Genomic DNA, 24,736 nt, shown 5'->3' with positions numbered 1-24,736 from the left:
TAAGCTTTCTGAGATTCTATTTAGAGAGCTCAAGCTTGGTTATTTACAGATTTGGACCTAAATTACTTTCAGATGAGATTGGACTGGTACAAATGGACGTCCAGCAGGGCTGATCTATTTAGCCCCTCTTGTTCCTAATTTAAATATTCCTACACTCTTTTGCTTTGGCCATGTTTGGATCATAGGAGTCAATAGATGCCTCTGTTTCTCAGTAGCCAAGTGTTTTGTAGCAGAGAACTGAGTTTTGACTGTGGAAAGAACTGTTAGAATATAAAGGAAGCATTGAGGTTTTCATGGTTTTGCAAGGCTGGATGTGAACCTAGAGGAAAAAGAAAGGCTCTTTTGAGAACCTTCATCATCAAGACTTGTTATATTCTGAGAAGTAAAAAAGAAAAAACAAAACCCAAACTTGTCTGGTAGTTCGTTGGCTACAGATCCCCTTTTTGGGACTATATTTTCAGTGAGGGGCAAGGGGCAAGTCCGAAAGTACTCGGTTCAAAATGAAGCTTGGTTAGGCAATGCAAGCCCTGACGGCACAAGAGCTAATAAGCATGTTATTGTTACAGATGAGCATTTTGGTACATGATCAGTGCCTCCTGCCCTGCCTGTAATTCCAGCTGCAACAATTCCTGGAAAATTACAAACCCACATTTGATTATTTGACAAAATAATCCTCTCAGTTTGCCTTTTCACCTGTCACTCCCCTGCCTCATTGATGCCTTAAACTTTATAGTACTTCTGATGACGTCACAGTCCTCCTGAGGATGATGTCATCATCTCACCTCTTAACAGTGAGGCCAAAGAAAAAAGATAAGAAATTATGTCAGAAGTGTATTGGCTAGCATGTGTGACTGTCAGCAGACAATTAGAATATTTGGGAACTGTGACCATATGGAAAGCAAAATCCGAAAGCTAAAGTTGGCGAAGTGCAAGGAGCTCAGGCGGGGCAGACTTGATGGCTGGTGCAGGCCAGAAGCATCTGCCTAAATGTGACAGATTGAACACGCTGCCAAAAGCAAGATGGTTCCATATGGAATAAAGTCTGCCCTGTATGGCTTTCTGTTGGACAAGGACAGCATTCTTTTCTTTTCAAACTAAAAGTTGTTCACTACTCAGATCTTAAAGCACCTGGTACTGAAACAGTGGGAACAGTTGATCCCAGGAATAGAGACAAAGCAAAACCAGCAGGACAGACAAAACTGGCAACAAGTTAAAGTTGGGGGGGGCAAACATTTTAGAAATCTCTGCAACTAAATAAGATCTACTTCCACTTTTAAAAAAAATTTCTCAAATAAATCAAGTACTAAGAGGCAGAATAAATGCCAGGATTTAGATGCTCCAATAACCAGCACTACTGTGCCTTCAAATGAAGGACACAATGAAGTACTAGATAATTGGACTTGAAGGGAAAAGAAAAAGAAAGAGAAAAAATAATGTGAACTAGACAGAGAATTCAGTAGATTGTCACAGGTAACTGTAGGTACTGTATACAAATATCTACTTATGTTAGGAGAACTATTCCTTTGTTAAGATGGTGGGACATTTAATTAGGTAATTACAGAATCAGAGTCCATCTACTTTCTGATGTTTACACTGGAATAAAACTAGATCAACTCTTAATTTATATTGCCTGAGCTACTCCAAGTTTAATACTAATACAGACAATGTCAGCACCAGACTCCAGAGCCATCTTTGCTTATGAGTTCGTTATAAATTAAAAGCTAAAAGCCCAACTTTTCTACTTACTGAATCATTTTTACAGGCACGGTGTGCATGCATTAACAATTGCAGTCATTCATAACCCAGGTACTATGTGCCTGAACATGAACTCCAGTTTTAGTGGGGGAAATGCCAGACATTACTGATAATGCAATAAATAATTAACTTTTTCCTTTGAGTGGTTATTTTGCTCACTGGCAAAATACTTGCCAAGAAAATCTAGTGTCTCAAGCTAGAATTGAAGGCCGCTTTTTTTTTTCCCCTGCATGAACTTATGTAATGCTCTCTAGGAATCTGTTCTTGAGTTTTGTTAGACTCTTCTGTGCTTGTAGACTTTTTTTTAACCCAGTTTTATTAATTTACAGAAGACTACACAGCTAAACTTTCTTCTTACTTGTATCTTCATAGTAACTGTGAGCCCAGATCATAGGCTAGAACTCCACTGTGCCAGAATGGTATGAACACAGAGTGAATACGTAAACTATAAGCTCTTTGGGACAGGAATCGAGTTAGGTAATAATGGACAGATATAAACAGTCCAGCAAAGGAGTGGAAAGAAAAACTTTCATGAGCAGGTCCTTTGAAAGTTTGTGGACAGTTTTAATTCAAACCTTGGGAAACAAACTTGTGTTGCCCAACTCAATGCGTCAGAAAGAAACCTGTCAAGGGGGAAATGTTACAGGAAGAAAACGACAATAGTTCAGAACTTCATCATTCCTGAGTGTGTTTTGGAAATGACACTGCCAGGGACTGTTCTCTTGCGAGCATGCCCCTGACTGTACTCCCTCAGCCATCTAGTTTTGTGGGTAACTCCAGATTGCTTTTTAGGAACCATCCCTGACCATATTGTCCTCCAAACTCTGCACTGGGCTGAGACAAAACCACAGCCATGACAATGCTAAGGCTTGGATGGTATGGAAGATCATGTACGAGTGCTTGGTCCTCTATATAGATGTACCTGATGAGAATAGCTATGAGCTGAAGTGCAGCACAAGACAAGTAAGGATTTCCCAATCAGTTGGCAGAGGTTGTTCCAGAGAAGTAATCTGAGGAACACTACCCTGCACTGTCGTTACACCGTCAGTAAGAACAGAGTAAAAAAGCGTAGAAGGACGAAGATGGTGCTCTGCTGTTAACGGAAGCTTACTGTTGCTGTGCAAGCAGTTGGCACCTTCCACAGCATCTTGTGTGTATCACGGCTATATTTACACTGCTCCGTAAGAAGAGAAAACATGACCTCACACATGGAACCATTAAAAATGTAGAGCATTATTCTGTGGGTTATTTTATGTCAAGCAGCAGATGGTTGGACATGATAAATAACTAAACACGATACAGAACTTCCAAAGCTGAGGCCCTAGCTTCTGGATTTCTGAAAGAAGCAGAGAAGGGTGGGTGCTGCTGAGGCTGTGGAAAGACAGTGGTTTTGATTCAGTGTGTTACGATCATGTTTTTATTTTAGTACACTAGTAAAAGACCGTAGTGGAACAATATGTTAGAGCAGTCCTGGACGGTGATGGCTGGAGGATACCACTGCCTTGGAAGCAACACAGTACGGGATCGTATTCCACACAAATGTGGCGGGCAGAGCACTGGTCAGGATCCGCAGCCAGCACAGACACAGCTTCTTGTATTTACATCAGGGATGGGATTATTTACCAGCACGTCTCATCGCCTACTGACTGCCCACTGACAAGGGATTAGACATGATATGCCTGGGAAACAAAATGGCGGCTATTTCTGGGCTCAGCTGCATATTGTTTTCTCTTTGGGATTAAGTAAACATCCTTGTTTGTTGTGCCCAGGCAGAAACTGTCTTCGCTGACTTTTTTGTTCTAAAACGAAGGTGAACTCATTAGCGTAGCTGTGTAACTGGGAATGGAGGACAACAAAACTGTGAGTGTGCGCCAGGCCGCGTCACCCAGCGGTTCTGTTGGAGTTGTGCGCTGTGCAAAGACTAGCCGACGTGGAGACAGAGTTAGCAGAACTACAGGAGGAAGATGTGCCAGAGAAAAACAGTTTGAGGGATTTCAATCGGGTGATGACCTAGAGGAGATTGCACTGAGATTGTTTTACAGCTGGAAAGTTAACAGAAAATGGAAGGCTGAAGTGCTAACTTACTTGACAAGGAACTCTTCCCAGGCTTCAGCTGTGTGTACGTTTTTGGGGACTAGAACATGCAGATGCATGAAATCCAGCTCTGAAAAACTTGTTTTCAAGCCTAAAATTAGCAGGCCCTGCTTCAACTAATGAACTTCGATCCTTTTTTTTGTGCATATTCTTTGTCCTCTTTTTTCCGTGTTTGTTCCTGCTCATTTGTTTTGCACTTAGCACCGCCCTCTTCTGCCTTCTGTGAACAGACTTGAAAAAGCCTGGAGGATTCCTCTGTCAGCTAATTTTTATCACAGACATCCACTTCCCTATTTAGTAGTGTAAGGCACTCTGCGTAAAAGCAGGTTACCAGTATGGTTTAAATGGGAGGGAAGCACTACCTGGTGGAAAAAGTTTATTTCATCGCATTTGTTGACAGCGATAAAGCATACGACGCTGAAGGAAGTGCTTCCTATGGCCACGAGTGCTGTGCTCCGGGAACCCCAGCTCCAGCCGGTGCCTTTCGAGGACCTGCCCATGGGTCTGGGCTGAACGATTCCCTTTCCCGCGCTCTGGTTTTACCGTCTACAAACCTGACTACAGATGCCTTCTTTGTTGAAAGCATTTGCCTTTCAGCTGAAATGAGCTGGTAAAAAAAAGAAGGTACTTCTGCGATTACCATTTCAAGCTTGAAGTAATGGTTTAAATGAGCGAACAAAAACCACTACCCCGAGCCGCCGAAGCTCCCCGCCGGCCAAAGCACAGCAGCGGGCGGCGAGACTGCCCCCGCCGCTCTCCGGGGGGGGACCCGTGAGAGGCGCCGCGGCCCCGGGCCGGCGAGTGAGACGGCGGCCGCCCGCCCGCCGGCCGCGGGATCACCTCAGCGCGCCGCCTCCCCGCGCTGACTCAGCGCCGCAAGGCCGCGGCGACCAACCGCCGCCGCTCCGCCCCCGGGGCCCGGCCCGCCGGCCGTTACGCGACCACCCGGCTATCGGCCCCGCTGATGCGGGGGGCGGCGGCGGCGCTGCCCGGCCCCCCCGGCGGTCGGTAGGCAGGCAGGCAGGCGGGGGCCGGCCTGGCCCGGCCTGTCCTGGCCGCGGGGAGCTGAAGCGCCCCGCTCCGCCGGCTGTGCGGTTCGCCGCCGCCGTGCCCTGGCGGGAGGCGGGTCAAGCAGGGAGAGCTCCAGCGCCGGCCCGGGCCGCTCTCCCCGCCCGCCCCGCCCCGCCGCGCCTTCCCCGGGCGCTGCGGTCCCTCCTCCGGGGCGGCACCGCCGGGTGGCCGGGTGCGTCCCCGTCGCCGCGGCGGGCGGCGCGCACAAAGGCGGCGGCGGCGGCGAGCGGAGCCTGCGGGTAGGCGGCAGAGGTGGGTGCCGGGGCTCGGGGCGGCCGCTGCGGGGGCGGGAGGAGGGGGAGCACTGCTCCCCGGCGCTGGGCTGGGCGGGGAAGGGAAGGCCAGGCCAGGCCAGGCCAGGCTTGCCCCGCCGAGCCTTGGAGGCAGCGGGTCCCTCCGGCCTGGGCATCCCGCCGGTCCTGGCGGGGCTCCGGGCGGCTGCCCGCAGCACCTGCTTTTTCCTTGCTGAGGAACCTGGTTCGTGGGAGTGACAGCAAGCAGCGGAGCTGTTGGGTTCGTCTGGGGTTGGCGGCGCTTCGTGCACGGGGTCAGAGGGGAAGGGGAAATCTGGTGCTTTCCTGTTTCACCTTCAGGGGGAGGCCCCCCGCGCTGGGCAGCTGCGGGGAGGTGTCGGTTTGGGGTCCCTGCTCCTGCTGAGCTGTGTGAGCCTGCGGAGTCCAGTGCCCCCCTCGGCGGTACTTCCCCTTTTCCGTTAGAGGCGATATCTTGCCTCCCTATGGCTGGCAACCGCTGATGCAAATCGATGCATTAGTACCACTGCTTTGCTCATACTTTCCCTGAGATGGAATAATGAGAGCGGTAACAGGCCAGAGGGATTTAATGGCATAGCAGAGCCTGGCTGGCAGTACGGCAATTACTACATATGAAACTAAACTTTCAGATATTTCAGGGTTCTTTTATGCGATTCCCCCGCCTAACAGCTCTTAGTTTTTCTATTGATTAGTGTATCTCCTCTACCTTCAAGAAGAGAAAGTAAAAGAGAATGTATCTTGTGGAGAGTGGGGAGGAGACAAAACTGTGCAATATTTTTGTTATCTCTGTCAAAAAGAGGAATTGCGTAGAGGCCTGTAATAATAACAGGATCTCAGCATTGATGTTGCAGACTAACTAGCAGATCATTTTTCCTTTCACATGTAAAGTCATCAAGCTCGGTAGATCAATTGACTTCTGATTTGGCTCACCATCTGGAGAACATTTTGGGGTGGTTTGTTTATTTTATTTTCTGTGTGGCTTTATCTGTGTTTCTGCTGTCTTAGGAAACAAATACCGGCAAATGTTTAGTGTACTTAGATGAGGTTTTGTTGTCATCAGCGTACCCAGTTAGAAGTCAGATGGATGTGCTCCTATTACAGTAAAATGAGCTTAATTCCATGAAGAGAACTGGCGAAAAAGTGGGGAGACAGTGAAGGAGATGAGATGGGAAAGACTCAACATAATTATGTTATGATTTTAGGCATAGAGCCATGAAAATAGCTTCTAATGGTTTTAGATACTTTCAGCTTTTCTGATAGCTCCAGTTCACTAATGTGGAATACAGACTACCTGATAGTATCTATTTATCTGATTCAGTGTGGTCTGTTTGTAAGGGAGTTGGGCAAGTTTTAGTCTTTGGCCTTTTTCCATACCTGAGGATGTGCAGGTACACACATTTCTTTATCTGTGAACACGCATACACACAGCAATCATCGAAAACAGTCAAAATACAGTAAGAGCTTACTTTAAACTCTGAAGATGCAGAAAATGTAAAGTTATAGCCAAACAAATTTGTTTTCCACTCCCACTGAAAGAAAGGACACCAAGTCACATGAGGTATCAGCACAGAGTAGAGCTACTGCTGTGCTTTTATGTTCTTCCTCTGACATCAGAACAGTAGCACAGGGCAGCACAGTACATGCTGTGTATACACCACCATATATTCTCCAGTTATTTCAAAAGTTCTTGGTTTCAGGCATCCGTTTGTACTTTCCAATTTGTTGTAAAGTTTGATCCTATTTATGCAGTGTTGGTCCAAAGCGGTGTCAGCCCTTGTGTACATTCCCTCAAAGTGCCTCCGTGAGGAGGAAATCACTGTACAGTTGGGAAGCCGAGGCACAGAGAGATGAAGGGAGATGTGGAAGGTCTCCCAGGAGATCTCTGGGAAAGGAGGAGACAAGTCTTGAGATATGATTTCAAGATTGCCTGAAATGCCAAAAGAGGTGTCCCTGGTACTACGCACCACCCACTCTTTCTCAGCTTCTCTCTTTAGTTGATACTAGCAGTTGTATGGGTATGTGGTAAGTCAGATCATCCCACTGATCCATCTGGAAATTATTTTTGTATGGCTTTAGTGGTGTTAGTTTTCAGTGCTGACACCAGGGCAAGATTTGGGAGAGCTGGGAATTGGGAGGTTGGTGTGGGGACCATGGTTGTGCACTTCAACTGGCCATGAAATAATTCTCTTGGACACTTCAGTGCCAGCCCTGACTCTGGTACTATAGGCCAGTCCTCCCTTTGTTTGAACATGAGGGTTCATTACAGGCAAGTTTTGAGTCTTCAATTTGAATTTTTTATTTCAGCTGCTCTCAAGAAAATATTCTGTCTTTTACAGGGACTTTGTGAAGTATTGGACCAAGTAATGTTTTGACTATTTGAAAGAAAGTGCAATACCAGAACCAAGTGAATAGTCATCTCATAGTCAAAGTCCGGAGTGAGCGTGAGTGAGTGGGTGGGTTCTGGGAGGGACTGGCAGCTTGGAAGATAAGTTTGACATTTGATCCATTTGACTCTCTGGCCATTATAAGACGACACAGTTTTTGGCACTGGCCTTGGCTAACTTGGAATAGGAGTCAAATAGTTCCTAATAGAACTAAGCCCAGAATAATCCCAACCCTGTAATATTTCTGGAGATTTGGCTGGCAGGAAGCAAAATGCTCTTACTCTGGTGTAGAGCCAGCCACGTGCTGCATGTTGCTTTTTGATTTGGGATGTACATGTGAATTGCACCTGTGTCCTGATTGACCAGATGTATTGTCAAATCACCTGCAGGAATGTGGTCTGTGACTATGGGGATGTCTGGAAGAAACGTGCACATCATCAGGTTTGGACAGAGTTTGCTCTCCTATTTACAGAACAACCAGAATCACGCTGTTCAGAAGAGTGCTCTGGAGTTCTCCCTCAACAACTTGTCCAAATCAGGGTCATGACTGCTTATGGCTCCCTTCCAGGTCATGCGTCCAGGCTTCCTTTCCCCGGAAAAAGAATATGCAAGGAGAGTGCTTGTCTATGTCTCACTCTGATGAGCTTGGCATGCTGGAGTTGAGATACAGCCACAGTGATAGACCTTGCTTGAAACCAATGGAAGTTAAACACCCTCTAAGATCTAAGCCTTTGTAGCTTGCCCAAGACAGTGTTGGAATCTTGTAGGAAAGTAGGGACCTAAACTGAGGTCTCAAGTCCTGTGCAGTGCCTTCACTGGTCCTCTAGAGAAAGTAAATCCAGGCTCTGATTTTTGCTCTGAGAAATGCATAACTTCGGGGTTTTGGCTGGGAATTTACTCAAGAAAATGGGATGGGAATTCATGACGGTGACCTTGGGTTGGATTGATGTAGGAGCTAACAAATAGTTAAGAAAAAGGCTTTCAAAAGTTCTTAAAGATTAATGATTTTCGGTTTCCAACCCAAAGTGAGTTAAAATATTAAGAGGTTTGAATGTGATGGTCACATGACATTAGTGGCTTTACAATGTGTTGACCATTTACTAATAAACAGAAGTACCTCTTTGAAAAATGATAGAATGCTAGTTATTATGAGCTTCTGTAGTTAAGTCATCATTACTATGGTTGTGGTACAGACATGAAGGGCTAAGCTTAATTTTGAAGAAATCCATCTAGGGAATCTTCATCTGAAGTACTTCTCTCCCCTACGTTTTTATCACTTTTTTTAGAACGTGACCTCTGATACTGTTTTTCATGGTAAAATATACGTCAATAGTAAAATTCCATTAATTGCTGTAGAGGGAGCTGGTGTTCAATGCTGCAAACAAAACTGAATTGCTTCAGAGTCAAGAAAATAAATGTTCGATATGTAATAAAAAAGTGGCAGTAAGCACTTACCTAGGAATCTTTGAAATATTGTTGTTTACTTTTTTGTAAATGAGGAATAATTCTCTTGAAGGTGCTACAGTCTGATTCCTGATTATAGTCTGGTCTCTCTCAAGCTTTGTGTCTTCTAAACAGAAGCCAAGGGCAGATCAGGGGACCAGATGCATCAGGTCTGTAAAATTGTCATAGTTTCAGTGTCAGCAGCAGAGCTGCAGCGATTTATTTGAACTGAACACTGACCCATCAATTTTTGGCTCCCTTTCACAATTTTGCAAGTTGTAAGGAGAAGTTCTTAGGAAAGCTGACTTGTTTTGTGCTTATTGTCCTGGTTTTGGCTGGGATAGAGTTAATTGCTTTCCTAGTAGCTGGTATAGTGCTGTGTTTTGGATTTAGGATGAGAAGAATGTTGATAACACACTGATGTTTTCAGTTGTTGCTGAGTAGTGTTTAGACTAAGTCAAGGATTTTTCAGCTTCTCATGCCCAGCCAGCAAGAATGCCGGAGGGGCACAAGAAGTTGGGAGGGGACACAGCCAGGGCAGCTGACCCAAACTGGCCAAAGGGGTATTCCATACCATGTGATGTCATGCCCAGTATATAAACTGGGGGAATGCTGGCTGGGGGCCACTGCTCAGGAACTGGCTGGGCATCGGTCAGCAGGTGCTGAGCATTTGTTTTTCTTTGTGCTAAGCGTTTGGTTTGTGTTATGTTTACCATTGCTGCAAATCTTACTCTTGTGGCCTACAAAACCAGTGTGCAGTCATAACTGTAGAACCTGAGAAAAGGGGCTGAAAGGGACCTAAATGTTACATCCCTGCTAGTGAACAAAATGGTGCCAAAGTCTGTTCTTGTTGGCCAGACCAGCTAGCACCATCTGTTCACATCTATTGTAGAAAGCTCTCTTAACCTTTAAAGGTGACTACTTCTTAACTGGCCATGGGACTAGTCCCCAGTCCATCTTATCTCATTAGTTGTGCCTGGGTATTGTTGGGAGAGTGCTTATTGGCATATGCCTAAAAGGTACCAGAAGCAGATTTTGTAATTTAAATAGATTTGAGTATAGGTAACCAAATTGTAATGGTCGGGTCTGTGATGTGATATGGTTTGGTTTACCGCTTTGGACACATGCACAGTGACAGTCTCTGTCCCAAAGATTACAATTGCCTGGTCCTAAACCAGTCCCAACAAATGTTTATCCTGCTCTTCCAATTTTTCTGTGCTGGAGATTTCCAGTCTTCCAGTGGAAGTGTGTTCCAGTTTTTAATTACCCATACAGCATGCTACGTAAATCATGGTTTTTGGTTTTGGTTTTTTTTTTCCTCTCAAAAACTGTCCATCTTTAGAGCATGTTGAATAGCACTTGTATCCCTAAGTAATTTGGATGTGTGTGGATATCTAACCTGTTATTTTGTTGTGGCACCTGAGGAGACACTGGGTCTTGCAAAAGGAAAAAAGGCCTTTAGTTCCTATGGCTTTTAGTATTTTATTTTACAAAATACGGTAAAGAAAGATGAAATGGTATGGGGAAGAGCTGGGCTGTAAAAAGTGGGCCATGAAGGGTACAATTACTAGCTTTTTCAGTGAAATTAGGACATAGTCTGGTGTACATGTATGAAAGAGGTGGATTATCTAGATGACATTGCATTTGATCTTACTGTGGCATCCAGTAGAGCGGGACTTTAAAGAATTAACTTCGTTAGGTCAATCTTTGCTAAGTTAATAAATCAGTTAAGTAATAAGGGAACACCTAGCTATTTATTTTTCACTTAGATAGTTTTCCATGAGATGATCAATTCTGAAAAATGACTGCTGTCTTTAACTATCAAAAGAGTTGGAAATTTTCTGACCCTCCTGGCAGGTGATGCTAGTTAAATTGACATTAAAAATTATACTAGAAAATACTTTTAATTTCATAACAGATGCATAATGTAGAGCTGTGGCGTGTCTCCTGGCAAAGAACAAAACTCAAGCCATTTGAAAATCCTGACAGAAGCAGTACAGACTGTTCTCACTTGCTGCAAGCTTAGATCAAAAGGATTCTGGATTTTCCCAGCAGCAAAAAATATTCTATGCTATGTCCACTAGCATGGTATGAGAACAAGAGTTTTACTAAATTCAGTATAATTAACACGCAGGCACTGGGGGTTTAACCCATGACGTAAACTCATGTTTACTGCTAAAGTTGCTGCTGCCTGGTTAGTAAGTGAAAGACTTCTTGGAGTGGCCAGAGTAAAATGTTGCTTCAAAACCACATGCAGTTTCTCTGGGGTTTGAGGAATGTTGGTTTCCTGGAGTACTGACATAGCATGGACTGACTTTAAGTTCGGAGTATAAATTTACAAACCTCAGACTCCAAACAATCTCAGCTTTGGTTGGCATGTATAAAAGTTAGGTTAAAGAGCCTACATCCATCAGAGTCCAATTTCTGAACTCTCCCCCATTTTAACTAGAGCATCTTTTGTTTCCTACATTTGAAATATAAACCCATTTTTGTCTGGCTTCCTGAGGAAGTAGGGTTTATGTGATTAGTCTCCCAGTCTGTTTTTTAATCCTGCAGTGCTTCTGTTGTACTGGCCAGGTTCAGCCCAGCTTGAAAGGAGTGTCCATCACCAGCTGACAGTTTGAATGTGGCACTTTCTTTTTAAGGTATAAGAGATTTTCACTGTATGGAAGCAAGCTGTGCTGTGCTAGTTGGCCTCAGAGCTTGAGAATGGTGTCTGACTTTTTAAATTCGTGAGTATAAAAATAATCTCTGTGTCCTAAGACAGGGCGGGCACTGTGGCTAAGATTTGTTGCGGACAAGAATAGTTGCAAAAGTCTCTGTGTAGGAGTTTAGGAGACTTGCAGGTGTAACTTGTTAAGAGGATGTGTGAGTCCTCATATTTGGATTGTTTGTCCGTAACTCTCCTGAACAGTGGGGTCTATGTACTTGTACTGTCCCAGCAACTCCTTCCCCAAGGAAGTTGCGGCTGTTTTTAACCTAGAAATTTTGTTGCTACAGCAGACCAAGCATTAACTGGGGTGAACGATGTCGCATAACTTTGATTCTAGTTGTAGCCGTCTTTAAATTTAATCATAGCTCAATAAGAAATGTGCTTCTTATTGTGCTTGAAGTTAGAAAAATCCCCAGTAGAAACCGAACTATTTTTCCAAAGTAAAGGGATAATTTTAAAAGTTTGCTTCCATCTGTCACCCTGGAGGCTCACTTCTGAACTTACGTCTGTGCCTGTGTGGTGCCAGCTTTTTAAAGAGTTCAGGTGGTCAGGCCACCAAGATAATTAGGGGGCTAAGAGTTTATGATTTAAAAGGAGAGGCTGGGAGAGCTAGTTTTGTTCAGTCTTCAGGGTATTCAGTTACCTGTTGGGGGGTATAGAGGAAACGGAGCTGGAATCTTAGAGGTGCATAGTGATAGGACAAGAGACAACAGGCACAAGTTGCAAAAAGGGAAATTTAGATTAGATATTGGGAAGAAAATTTTTGCTGTGAGGACAGGCAAACATAGGAACAGGAGTGCAGGGAAGCTGAGAAATCTCCATACTTGAAGACATTGAGAACTCAATAGGACCAAGGCCATGGGCACCCTGGTCCAAGTTAGCCCTCCTTTGGGTGGATTTTTGGACCAGGTGACCTCTAGAGGTCCGTTCAACCTGTTGTTCTGTGACACAGCATAGAGTGGGACATGAGTTTCAAGTGCAGTTTCCTATGAAACAGCTTACCACCAGATTTGCATTCAGGAAGGTGTGTTTCTAACATATAATAGGAGCCCACAAGTGCTAATACCACTTGAATGCTGGAGAACTGAATATAATTGCTCTTTCTGCCATGAAGTTTTCATGTGTTGACTTTTCAGTAGGTGGCACTTGCTAGGTGCCTGAATTAAGGGCTGTGCAGAAATGCTTCTCCAAACAGTATTTAGGGATTGTTCTTTCATTAGTTAACATCCTGTATCCTAAATACTTCAAAGAAGTCTGTTTGGTTTCCAAAGTTGGTGCCTGGTTTTAATCTTAATCTTTTTGTGATTCAGCTCCCCAGTTGTCAGATGGGGTGACCATCATCGCTTTACAGGGGTAATGTTGTGATGACTATCATAAAGCCCAAAAGAACATAAATAATTCTTCCTTCAGAGCATGGTTTGTGTCCTTATACCTGTGTATTGCAATAGAAACAGAGAAGAAAGCAAAGCTGCTTTGTGGAGGGACTTTTGGAAAAAAATGCAGGTGATCATTAATTAATTAGAACAGCTATGCATGAAGAGCCCAGCCTTAATTATAGCATTTCCTAACTGTCCAATTTTTTACTGTAATGCTTTCACTGTATTCTTTTAATAGTTTTTTTAAAGTATAAATCACAGTGAAAAATTGGAGCTATTTCTACAGCATTTCACTTACATCTTTTTGTTGTTTATGAAAGAACACAGATAAGAGTCTCCATTGTAGCAGATGATGCTGGTTAACACATGCCGCGTAGCTCAGTGCAGTGGCTGTCTCTCAAACTCTGAGCTCAGTGCTGTCCTCATCACCATCAATGGGAGTTTTAGTGTTGCCTACCCTGCAAGTGTCTCTTTTATTGATGTCCAGGTGATGTAGTACAGCCTAGCAAAGAACTTGTATGTGAGGCATATGCTTTATACTGAGTGCACAAAGACTTTGCTAAAATCAGTATCTTAAAATCTGCAAGAGATGTTAGAAAAATAATGAAAAAAATAGACACTGGAAGTCCTTAAAATCTGTACTGTTCAGGAAGGTGTCTGCTTAAATTAATTCATATTTTGAGACCCCTTAAAAGACTTTTTGAACTTTTAAGTATGTCTAAGTGTGCATGCTATCCCATCTAGGGGACTAAGTGTATTAACGGGTCATAAACAGGATGTGCATTAAGAGAGTAGAAGCAGGAAACTAAATGCTAAATACTAAATAAATCCAGGAGCAGGGGAAATAGTCAATCACTTCAACCATCAACACATGCCTGATTTTTAATAAACCTGCTGATACTAAAAGGCTGTTTTAAACCAAGAACAGTAAAGTTGCATTGGGAAGCACTCTAAAGTTCAGATGCTCTCTATTAAAGGTGGCTTGTCAAACCTTAATGCATATCTATTGTGCGTATTATAATCTTTTAATGTGAAAAATCCTTGTAAAGCAGGAAAATACTCTTTGACTTCAGTGTAGTGGAAAATTAGATCTGCTTAAAACCATTCACTTGCCCTGCCCTTAAAAGCCTGTCGGAATACATGAGGAAAGTATATTTGGTGTTGAGGGCATGATAAATGATAGGAGGAGATGTTATTTTGGAAATAATGCTTTTCTCTTCAGAGATAATTGGAGACATTTATGAGCTGCAGAGTCTAAAAGTCTGACAGTGGTTTTGAACACAACTGATTTTATGAACTTTTGAAAGTTGTTATAATTCTCTGACTTAGAAGGTCTCTTTTGCTTTTATCTTTTAATAGCTCTTCACAAACACGCATCAGCTGTAAGTAAATTAGGTGGGATATCCTGATTCTATGTGAAGTTGTTAATTTGTGAAACAGGAGAATACCCCACTGCTGGAATCTCTGTCTCTCAAATGTCTCTCTAAAGCAGGGATCAAAATCTTATTTGTTCTGTCTTTTGCTTTCAGGTCCAAACCATGAATTACGTTGGACAGTTAGCAGGGCAAGTGTTTGTAACTGTGAAGGAGCTCTATAAGGGATTAAACCCAGCCACATTGTCAGGATGTATAGATATAATTGTTGTACGTCAGCCAGATGGAAATCTTCAGTGTTCCCCTTTCCACGTACGCTTTGGGAAAATGGGAGTTCTGCGCTCTAGGGAGAAAGTGGTAAGAAAATTGACAATTTTTATATTTCTGTCTGTGGGTTAACTCTAATGGCATGAAAATTACTGAATGTTCTGTGGTACACTAGTCAAGGTTTTCTTTAGGCACTCTTTATAAAGTGCCCAAATTGAGGCAAGGTTCAGTTAAAATGGTTGTTACTGATTCTTGCATTTCAAAGCATAATTTGTGAGACATTGACTATAATAAAAACAAACCAAGCCATGACAATTGTAACATTTATTTTCAATAAAGCAAAATTTGGAATGTGCTAATTTGGGCCTATGCTAGATTTCATTAGTGACTGTGTATTAAGACCCCTTTGTTTAACGTGTTCAATGATAGTTACAAAAAGGGAGATAATAATGAAGGAATATTTTTAGGTAACAGAATGTTGAGGTTAATTGGAGCTAGAAAAAGCAGTGAGGACTTTGAGATAAATGTAACCAGGCTGAGTGACCTGGCAATATGATAACAGATGCGAAGTTGCTGGTGAGTAGTGCATGACAGATTATTTTAGGAAATAATTTGTAACTACATACAGTCTAGGTTCTAATGTAGCTATAATTGCTCAGCAGAAAAATCCTAACATCATCATGGACTTTGTTCAGTTTGTACATAAATCAGAAAGGAATTCCAATATTTAGGATGGATAAGAGTTGAAAATGTTACTGTGCCAATAGTATACTGTATCCTGAAATATAACATAAATGTAGACTTGTCCAAGTCTCAGAAAAAAACCCATACAGTGAAAATGGAGTCGGTGGCAAGAACGGTTATAGGCAAAGAGAGAGATCCTCCTGAGAAGAAATGGAAATAGTTGGGGCTGTATAGCAGCGAGATCAATGTGCGGAAGACATAGACACATGAATTGTGTCGAGAACATAAACCAATTTTTCTTATTTGTGCTTCTTGTAGTGTAAAAAGAAGTCTGTTTAATGACTTTGAAAGGCAGTATATTAAGAATTTGCATGTGGAAGTACTTCTTGCACAATTCAAAATTAGGCTATGAATTAAAAGAGCAAAAAGATTTGTGTGGCGAGTGAAGCATTCAGAATTACACTTTAAAAGATTCAGGACTTTATATAATGGCTATAAACCTTCCTGAGTAGAGGAGCAAGAGAGCAATGAGCTGGACGAGTTAGAAAAACTTTTTGACAATTGACGGCCTTGTGAAGGGGTGAGGAGAGAAACAGAGAACTTACTATTTTATGTTTATTATAAGGTTTCCTACACTTCCTGAGAAGCATTTGCACAGTGACAGCAGTAGGATAGCTGTACAGGAACTGTGTACCTAAAATAACTTTTTTTCATATGAGAATATATTTATTGTGTTCCAGGTTGACATAGAAATTAATGGAGAGGCTGTAGATTTGCACATGAAACTAGGAGACAATGGAGAGGCCTTTTTTGTGCAGGAGATGGATAATGATCAGGTGAGAGTCAAAACTAATTCTAATTTGTTAAAAATTCAGAGTCAGTTTTGAGTTTAGGAATTTTGTTGAAAAATATACCTTTACCCATTTTATAGTTTTGAAAGTTTCTGGACAATTTTCTGCTATGGAAATTCCATACTATGCAGTTACTTCGGGTTTTGAGTTGCTGAGATTTGGAAAAATGTAAAGAAGGTAATCATGTAACTGAAAAATAAATCATAGTTTATGTGCATGGCAGTGAGTGAACGGAAATAACATGCACAGAGTTCACATGCTCCGAAGATGTGTACAACAGATGTTAATATGTCCATGGACCTGTTTTTTGTAGAAATCTCTACTTTGAACATATGCACTCAGCAGACTGCCAGTAAAAGTGCACATGCCCTGTAAACATCTGTGCACACAGTAATTCTGGTACTTACCAAAGATGTGATCTTGCAACTATTATTCATGTGGAATTATATTTAAATGAGAATGCCTGCTGTTGAGCTGTGTGATTAAATACTAGCCTATGTAAGTTATGGTCCCACTAATTTTGAATAGTCCACGCATAATGTAACATAAGAAAAGCTTTTTACAGGCATTTCTCTTCAGATATCCCAAATAATTTTTGTCACTGTCCAGGGTGGGATAAGTTTTCAAATTCTTATATGGAATACCATATTACTAGTTTCAGGTGAGAGCTGTGTGCATGTGCAGTAATCATCTCTGTATCTTTGTTTAAATCTTCTGATCTTTATATTTACATCTTCTGGGTGGTAACAATTATTGGTGACTGAAAATTGCTAGAAATACTTCCGTGAGTGTCTAGAGATGTGTATATATATGATTGAATAAGAGGATGTTTGTGTGACCTAGTTAGAAACTGCTGACTTATCTGACTACTATCTGTTGTCTGAGTTGTGAAGGAGGACTGGATTTTACAAAATGTTCAGGTTATAAACTAGGATTTTGTTTCTGCTCTGTATCTAGCATCAGGTGGATAGAGACTCATGCCATAACGTGGCCAATATTGGATGCTCAGAGGATCCTCTTTATTACGAATATTGTCTTGGCTTGTCTAAGGAGATGCAGCTATGGAACAATTTCCATATGCTGTATGGAAATTGTATGGATCATACTGAGCATCCAGATGTCTAATCTTTGTTACTTTTCTGAGGAATAAATGACTTAGATTTTGGCAATAGTGTATAGATTTTAGAACCAGATTTATGACTGGTGGAAGAACTAATATGTTGCATGGTTTGAATTTTTTCTTTCTCAGGAGGTAATTCCTTATCATCTCTCTACATCTCCCATTCTGTCTGAGGGAACTGCTTTAATGGAAGCTCAGCTGAAGAGGAACTCCATAGACAGGATAAGAAACCTGGACACTAGTGCATCCTCACAAGTACCAGTCCAAGCCCACGGATCCCAGCCTTCTACTGAAACATCACCAGTCTGTAGCTCTGTGAAAAAAAGGAGGAAAAAGAGGAGGAAGTCTACCCATAAAATAGACAGCTTAAAAAGAGAAGACAATGGAGACACATCAGAAGATGAAGACATGTTTCCTATAGAGATTAGCTCAGAGGAAGAAAAAGAACCACTGGACAATTTAAGGTATCACAGTGGAATTGAGATATGTAATGGAAACCTACTGCTGGGTTAATGTTCCGTTCCATACATTCTAACAGTAATTTCTAAGTCAGTTCACATGGCTGATGAACATGTTTCTTAAAGAAAAAGCTTTAGGCTAGAAAGCTATTGGGAATGTTAGTAACAAAAATAATGAAAATGACATTGAAAACATGAGAACAATCCCCCATCACGCTGTGAACTAGAAGGTGTGAATCAGATAACATTTCTCTATCTCCTTTTAGTTCAGGTTGTAGTAATTCTTCTCTGCAGTAGTTTTTTTTTTTGTTATCTGAAGTATATGACAGTTCAGTAATCAAGTATGGTTTTTAAATGTCACGTCTTTCCCTATACCCAGGATCCCTGTTCCAGATGTGTTTGTTGATGATGTGTCTGACATAAAGGCTCCTGCCGTTTCTACGTTTTCTCAGTCTGCATCTTATCCTCATTCAGATGGAGAATGGTCACCTCTTCAAAGGTACTTTTTCTGATAGTACAGTTCTAAATAATCTTCCTCTTTCCATTAATGTCCTATATGCTAGTGCTATACGGAGTCTTACTAAAAATTTTGGTATCAAACATGGTCACTGTTGACTACTAGATGAATGGTTTCTATAGTTGAAATCAGATAGTGTACAAAAACTTCAGGTTAGCTTTGTCCTGGATTCAACAAATGCATGCATACAAATGCAGGTCCACAAATTCTGAAGAATATATCTGTTAATGTCATTGCATATAAATACTGTAGAGAGGATGAAGATTTTGTGAAATCTGAATCTTTGCCTGATGCACACACCTTGTAAGGACTTCAGTGAACGCAGGCATATAAATCTCTAGTACTTTGGGTGTAATCCTTTTAAGAACTTGCAAGATTGGAGTTGATTTATAAAAATAAGATTTTTTTTTTTTTTTAATGAATGAGAATATGAGCTTTTTTGTGTCACTTTCATAGGTAATCTATTGAATTGCACAGTTAGATAGAAATATTTATTGTGTGAAAAGAACACGTACAGTAATTTGCTTACTTTTTCCTGTATGTGTATTTGTGTGCATGTGTAGACCTTTGATGTCAAAACAGATCAGTTTGGACCTCCTTTCTTTTGTCTGTGGAACGCTGGCAAAACCCGACAATTTTTCGCTTAATGTGTATTGCATTATAATTCCAATGAAGTCTCTGTGTGCGTGTGCTCCCATGCACATGTGCCCCACATCCTCCATGCAGACTGTTGGACTGGAGTGATATTCACAAGGCCTTATCCTAAGTAGTCTAATCTCAATATACTGCTTCTGTAGCTGAGGGGCAGAGGAAGGGAGGGCAAGGAGATTATTTCAGAGCAAGGGCTTAATTTAAATGTTTTGAATTGCATTCTGGAAGAAACTTTCTCCACTGACTGTAAGGCTTAATGCGATTAGCTTCACCAGTCTGGTGATAGCATGTGTCAATACCCTGCCCCTTTGATGGCTTTTTGAACTGTATGTTCTGTTTGTTTCTTGATTGCAGTATTCTGGATTTTGAAAACTCTAGATGTAAATTCAGCATTCATGTAGCTAGTGCACAATGAGCTTATGTTAATCAGCACTTTTGAGTAATGACACCCTGTTTTTCTTTCTACCAACATGCTGTGCTGTCCAGTAAGCCTATAGATTGCACAGGGCAATCCTCTCTTCTCACTGTTCCAGCAGATGGAGGCCTGTCTAACTCTTGTCCTCAACAACCTTCTCACTTTTCTTCTCCAGACAGGTAGAACAGTTGTCCTCCCTCTTTTCTGGGCTGCTCTTTAATCCTTTTAACACATTAATACACTTCTAACACTATTAATAGTATGTGAACTTTGTTGAACTTATAACTGCACTTACTGCTAACCCAGACACTTTGAAAGAAAGTGACATTGAAAACCACTTCCTCTGCTTGCTGCTTTGTGGGCGTTGACTGGAGGTAAGTTACCTTGATGAATCATCTGTTGAATGAGGGTGGCCAATATAAAATGAGGCCAATGAAAACCTGGTTTAAGACTGAAGTTGATTTAAGATGATTAAAAAAAAAAAAAAGGAAGAACTTAGCTAGTGAAAGCTTACATTCCTCTGAAGATTGACATTTCCATGTGGCTTTTTACAGTCAGTGTATATTTTATGACATTTTTATCCCATGGTTTTCCTGAGTTGTTTGCTTGTGCATAGGTTGCAAAAGTAAAAGCAAAACAAAGGCCTAGGAGAGTAAGTGAGCTATAAGGAGTGCAAAACTTATAGTGGGAGGAGCCCAGTACCAAAAGAGAACTTCTCTTCCTTTTTCCTTGGTTTGGGGGAGGGGAAGACTTTCTGTACTGTTGGATTGCAGTGGGGTAGCATCTTATAGACTCAAGATGACACAACAGATAAAGGCATTTTGTCTAAGGTTTAGGAAACCCAGACTTAAGCCTTTGCTCTGACTGTGGACTATTTTCTACAGAGCTAAAAGTGGATACAAATACTTTTTATGATATCTTAAGTTCAAGATGTCTCAAGATTCTGCAGCCAGGCCCTTTCTCTCCACTAAGTCAGTGGAGAGAAGTCACAGCAACTCAGTTAAAAAATGTAAAGTAGGTGTCTGAATATGACCTCTACAATTCTCCATTAATGCTGGAGAAGCTTTGAGTAATAAATCTGGCTAAATTGCTCATTGCTTATCTCAACATAGATGCCATACTAGGTGCCTAAGGCTGTATCAAAATGGATAATCTTGAGGTTTTCACAGCTTCTAGGGCTGCCCTCTTTAACCTGACTATGTTGCAACACCAAGTCAAGGTGAGATCCTGGGACATTCAAGGCTGTTCTCCTTGGTGTTTTTCATGGGAAGGGCAGGCAGGCACACAGGTTGGGACGGAGCAGTGATGTGCTCTGGGTGGCTTCGTGAACTTTGCTCTGGAGTTCGCTTGTCCCACAGTCTAGATATACAGCTAAAGTGCTTGTAGTAACTTGCCTGAGTAAAGCCACCTCTGTGTCTGCAACTGTTTTCCTCTATGTGAAATAAGAAACTCTATTATGGCCACCTCAAAGGAGGTTCAGAGGCTCTCGGCTATTGTTGTGACATGTACGTGAGGTAGACCTCTTTCCTTCTGACTATCTTTTCTCGGTTTATTTGGCCTCAAGACAGGACTTTTTCTCAGGTACCTTGCTGCTTTCTCAGGGCTCTCTGCTTTCAGTGGGAAACACTGCAAAGATCAGCGTGGTTTTCAATTGCAGAACTTCCAACTACAGGCCAAGTTCCTAATTCTTTGGCATTGGATTACATTAAGTGCAATCAAGCTGTTAAGGAATAGAAAGGACTGTGACACAAATATGCAGCATTTATGGGATGTGAATCAGATATCTTGATCTGAATGACTGAACTGAAATTTTCCTTCCTTCTTGTGCAGTGTTGACAGGATGGGTGGCTCTAGTTTGATCTACAGTATCTTGGCAATCTATGTAAGGCAAGAGAATTTCAGCTGGGCTGGGTCAGTGCCTAACTTAAGGACAGGGGAACTGCAAGGCATAGTTCAACCCAAGACAAATGTCTTGGTGTTGTAAAGAATAAAGAACCCATTTTGGGTCTGATCTGTGGATGCATTTGCAGGATACTGTCTTGGTATTCAGCCTTATTGACCCTTAGCGCAAGCATAACATTAGTTCAGGATTTAATTTGACCTAACTGAGTTAAAAATATTTAAAGGAATGTGATTGTGAGCTTTATTAGTCTTCAGTCTAATTTTACTTTGGTGGCAATAGTATGAAGTGAATAGCGGCCAAAATAGTCCCAGTGCTGGTAAAGGAGACTACATCTGGCATTACATATGGAAGCAGAACTATACAAACAACAGGACTGTAGTAGACATAATTGCCATCTGCATCCATAAACTACAGAGATTATTGTTGCTGTTCCAGAAGGATATTAGTGGGCGAGAGTAGCTATTGAGTGTTAAACAACAATATGGCATATGAAGAAAAAAGTAAAGGTATTTCTCTGTAATGGAAAACCAGCTCTCATCGGGAGGCCACCAACCCTGTATTAATGTTTGTGGGTGGCATAGAAAATCCCAGCTTATGTTCCAGATGATATAAGGAACGAGAATGCTTTAGTATCATTTTATAGAAACAAAATAATTTGCCCTCTGTTTGCCTTGTGGATGCATGTTTGCAGTCTGATTTGGTCTTGGGCCTTTAAAATTAAGAGGACATTGCAGTGATAATTCTGGTGTACCCTGAGGTTGTATTAGCATTTGTACACTAATCTACAAGGAGAAATCAACTGAAAAGAATTCTGAAGATCTAACATTTTGTTACTACTAAATCCTTTTATTTTATTGTATAGAAAAGTAGTACTTACAGAATGAGAATTAAGATGTCTCCATTGTGCTTGTGTCGAAAGTTCAGTACATAGTGTGTGTTTTGTGTACTTTGTTTTGGGACAGTGGGTAATATTTTAGGGATTAGATGCTCGCCCTGTTCCTAACTTAACCAGGGTTATACTTGTAGCTATATCTATTCTGAACCAATAACCCAGATGTGTGCATGGATCATCAGGCAGCCTTTTGCAGCAAGAGCCTTCTCAGAGCAGAACTCTGCCTGTTTTAACATACACACATATGCAAATGCCATATTTCTGGCACTTGCATGTGTGTGTCTGGGAATATACATCATGGTTCTTGTTGCTGAGTAACAGCCTGGGTGGGCTTCTTCCCCACTCAGTTGTGTGTACAAGGGAACTGTATTTTCAGGGAAAATTGTGGAAAAGGTGAGGTCCGCCCCCCCTCCCCCATCGGTGCTCTCACTGCAAAATGCAGAGGTTCCAGCCCGAACTGAAGCAATGCCTGTATTCTTTCAGGTTGTCTGGCTGTATAAGTGAACCTGGGCTGAACATACCCCAAAAGTCCAGACTGGAGATTTTTCTAAGTAAGCAGTAGGTTTTTTGAAGGTTAATATGTGTGTAGTGCACAGATTAAATCGTGCAGTGACAACACTTCCTTAAATCTAGATATTTTGGGCTTAAAGCAGCAGTAGAAGCATTGTTGCTTGCTGAGATTTTCTGAAGTGACCAGGCTCCTGATTTCCAAGGTTTCAATGGGCCCTAGATGCATGGAAAATACTGCAAATCCCACAAACTTGTCACTGGGAAATGTAGAAGTTGCTGAAAAACCCACCAGGCATTTCTTGAATCCTTAGAGCTTGAAAATACTTTTTAAATTGCTTGTATTGATTCCTTCATCTGTCAAATGGTAGGTTATATGCTAAAGGACTAATAAAAATTTGAAACTCTTAGGACCAAAAAAGATCTTCCACAGCGGTATTGCTTATAAATTTTATAGTTTAGTTAGATAACATAATTATCTGTAGCTAAAAAGTCATAGCATTTGTCCATATTCAAAGTATATCTTACTGCAACATAGATGAAAACAAGGAATGATGTAGATAATTAGGTTTCTATTTTTTCAGATGTGAAATTCACAGATTTTTTTAAAAGCTGCTTTGTGTTAGCGTGAAGTAATTATTTTCCTGTGACCAATGAATTCCCTACCATCTAGCTCTACAAAACTGCCTTACATTGAAAGAGCAAAACTGGTTCGGATATTTAGTTTATCCAGAAGAAGGTAAAAAATAAATCAAACATGAAGAATTTGTATTAAATGTAGGAAGCCTTTTGTTTTTGAAAGTGAAGGTAACTCAGTTTGGACCTTTGATTTAGGAATGTTGTAGATTCTTTTGTTGCTTGTCAGGACTGCACAAGTATACCAAAGACATGCTATGGTTCGACAAAAAATAATGGGCTTTGTTCAGGGGGTTCTGGGTGAAATTCCATGACTTGCGGTATGCAGAAAGGCAGAGTAGATAATCACAATTTTTCCCTTTGTCGAAATCAGTGAATCATCATTTATTAATGGTTGACTTGACATCGCATTGACTTCACCACATTAAAAATATGCTACAAACTGATAGTTTACTAATTAATTATTGAATATTTTATATTGAGTAGTCAGCAAAACAAACAGTTAAATATTTTTGAACTGGAAGAACTCAAATTCTTTGTATAGCTCTCCTGCTGGTTTCCCTATAAACATGCATCTAAGGGTAGAACCGAACAAGTTAGTAGAAGGAAGTAATCAACTGGATTCCTTAGACTAATTTATTACTTAGTAAGGTTAAAGTGTCTTGTTGACATGAGTGAGTAATTTCTGCACTTCACACCCATTATAACAATACTAACATCTATTTATCTACTGCTGGTGCTACCATCCCCACTCTTTTTGCCACACAGAAAAATAAGAATCCTGAAATGTTGAGGTCCAGTGCTCTTGTTCCATCTCTTTCAGCTTCTTAATGCTCTTTCTGTGACAGCACTTACAAAAAAAATGGATGAGACCTCTGAATGCCAATCTAAGAGGATCCTGAACTGTTTAAACTGTTTTTCCATGCTTTCCCACTTTCAGTTGGCTAATGATAATTTAGATCTTCAGTGCTTTGGGCTGGTGGATATCAGTTTGGAAAGTGCTTAGTGCATTGTGGTTACTTTTGGTTTTGTAGTATTTTTTTGTTTGTTTTTCTTCAGCCCATCAGGTTCACGCCCTCCTACTCCTCAGAGTGACTCGGAATTAGTCAGTAAACCTACGGACAGAAGTGGACTGAAGAATAATCCCCACATGCACTGGGCATGGGGAGAGCTACCCCAGGCTGCAAAGGTATCCAACATAATTTGTTTAATTCCTGCTAGCATCTAGTGTGCTTTAATGGGGCACAGGCTTATTTTATTGCAGACTGCTGAAGAGGGAATGGATCCTGTTTTTACATAAAATTGCAATGTTTTATGTAAGAATTGCATCTTGCTCCTTAGGAGGTACAGGAAG

General features: G+C 41.4%; 1 protein-coding gene across 4 annotated transcripts in view; it reads left to right on the top strand.

The window, feature by feature from the left end:
• The window catches only part of LPIN1 (lipin 1), an 85,354-nt gene that overhangs the window by 29,599 nt on the left and 31,019 nt on the right, over positions 1–24,736 (top strand). Inside the window, exons 1-7 of one of the 4 annotated variants that reach the window (XM_052809529.1) lie at positions 3,719–4,151; positions 14,638–14,838; positions 16,173–16,268; positions 17,533–17,867; positions 18,241–18,360; positions 19,516–19,623; positions 24,442–24,571. In XM_052809529.1, coding sequence (XP_052665489.1) covers positions 14,647–14,838; positions 16,173–16,268; positions 17,533–17,867; positions 18,241–18,360; positions 19,516–19,623; positions 24,442–24,571 — 981 coding nt within the window. In that variant the 5' untranslated portion in view covers positions 3,719–4,151; positions 14,638–14,646. Of the gene's footprint in view, positions 1–3,718; positions 4,152–5,297; positions 5,434–14,637; positions 14,839–16,172; positions 16,269–17,532; positions 17,868–18,240; positions 18,361–19,515; positions 19,624–24,441; positions 24,572–24,736 lie in introns of those variants that run through there. The other 3 variants (XM_052809530.1, XM_052809527.1, XM_052809528.1) reach the window with 3 other exon arrangements.

Source organism: Harpia harpyja, chromosome 15 (assembly GCF_026419915.1).
Source record: "Harpia harpyja isolate bHarHar1 chromosome 15, bHarHar1 primary haplotype, whole genome shotgun sequence".
Taxonomy (NCBI): domain Eukaryota; kingdom Metazoa; phylum Chordata; class Aves; order Accipitriformes; family Accipitridae; genus Harpia; species Harpia harpyja.
Note: the sequence above shows the minus strand (reverse complement) of the source record. Positions and strands in the feature narration are given on the sequence as shown.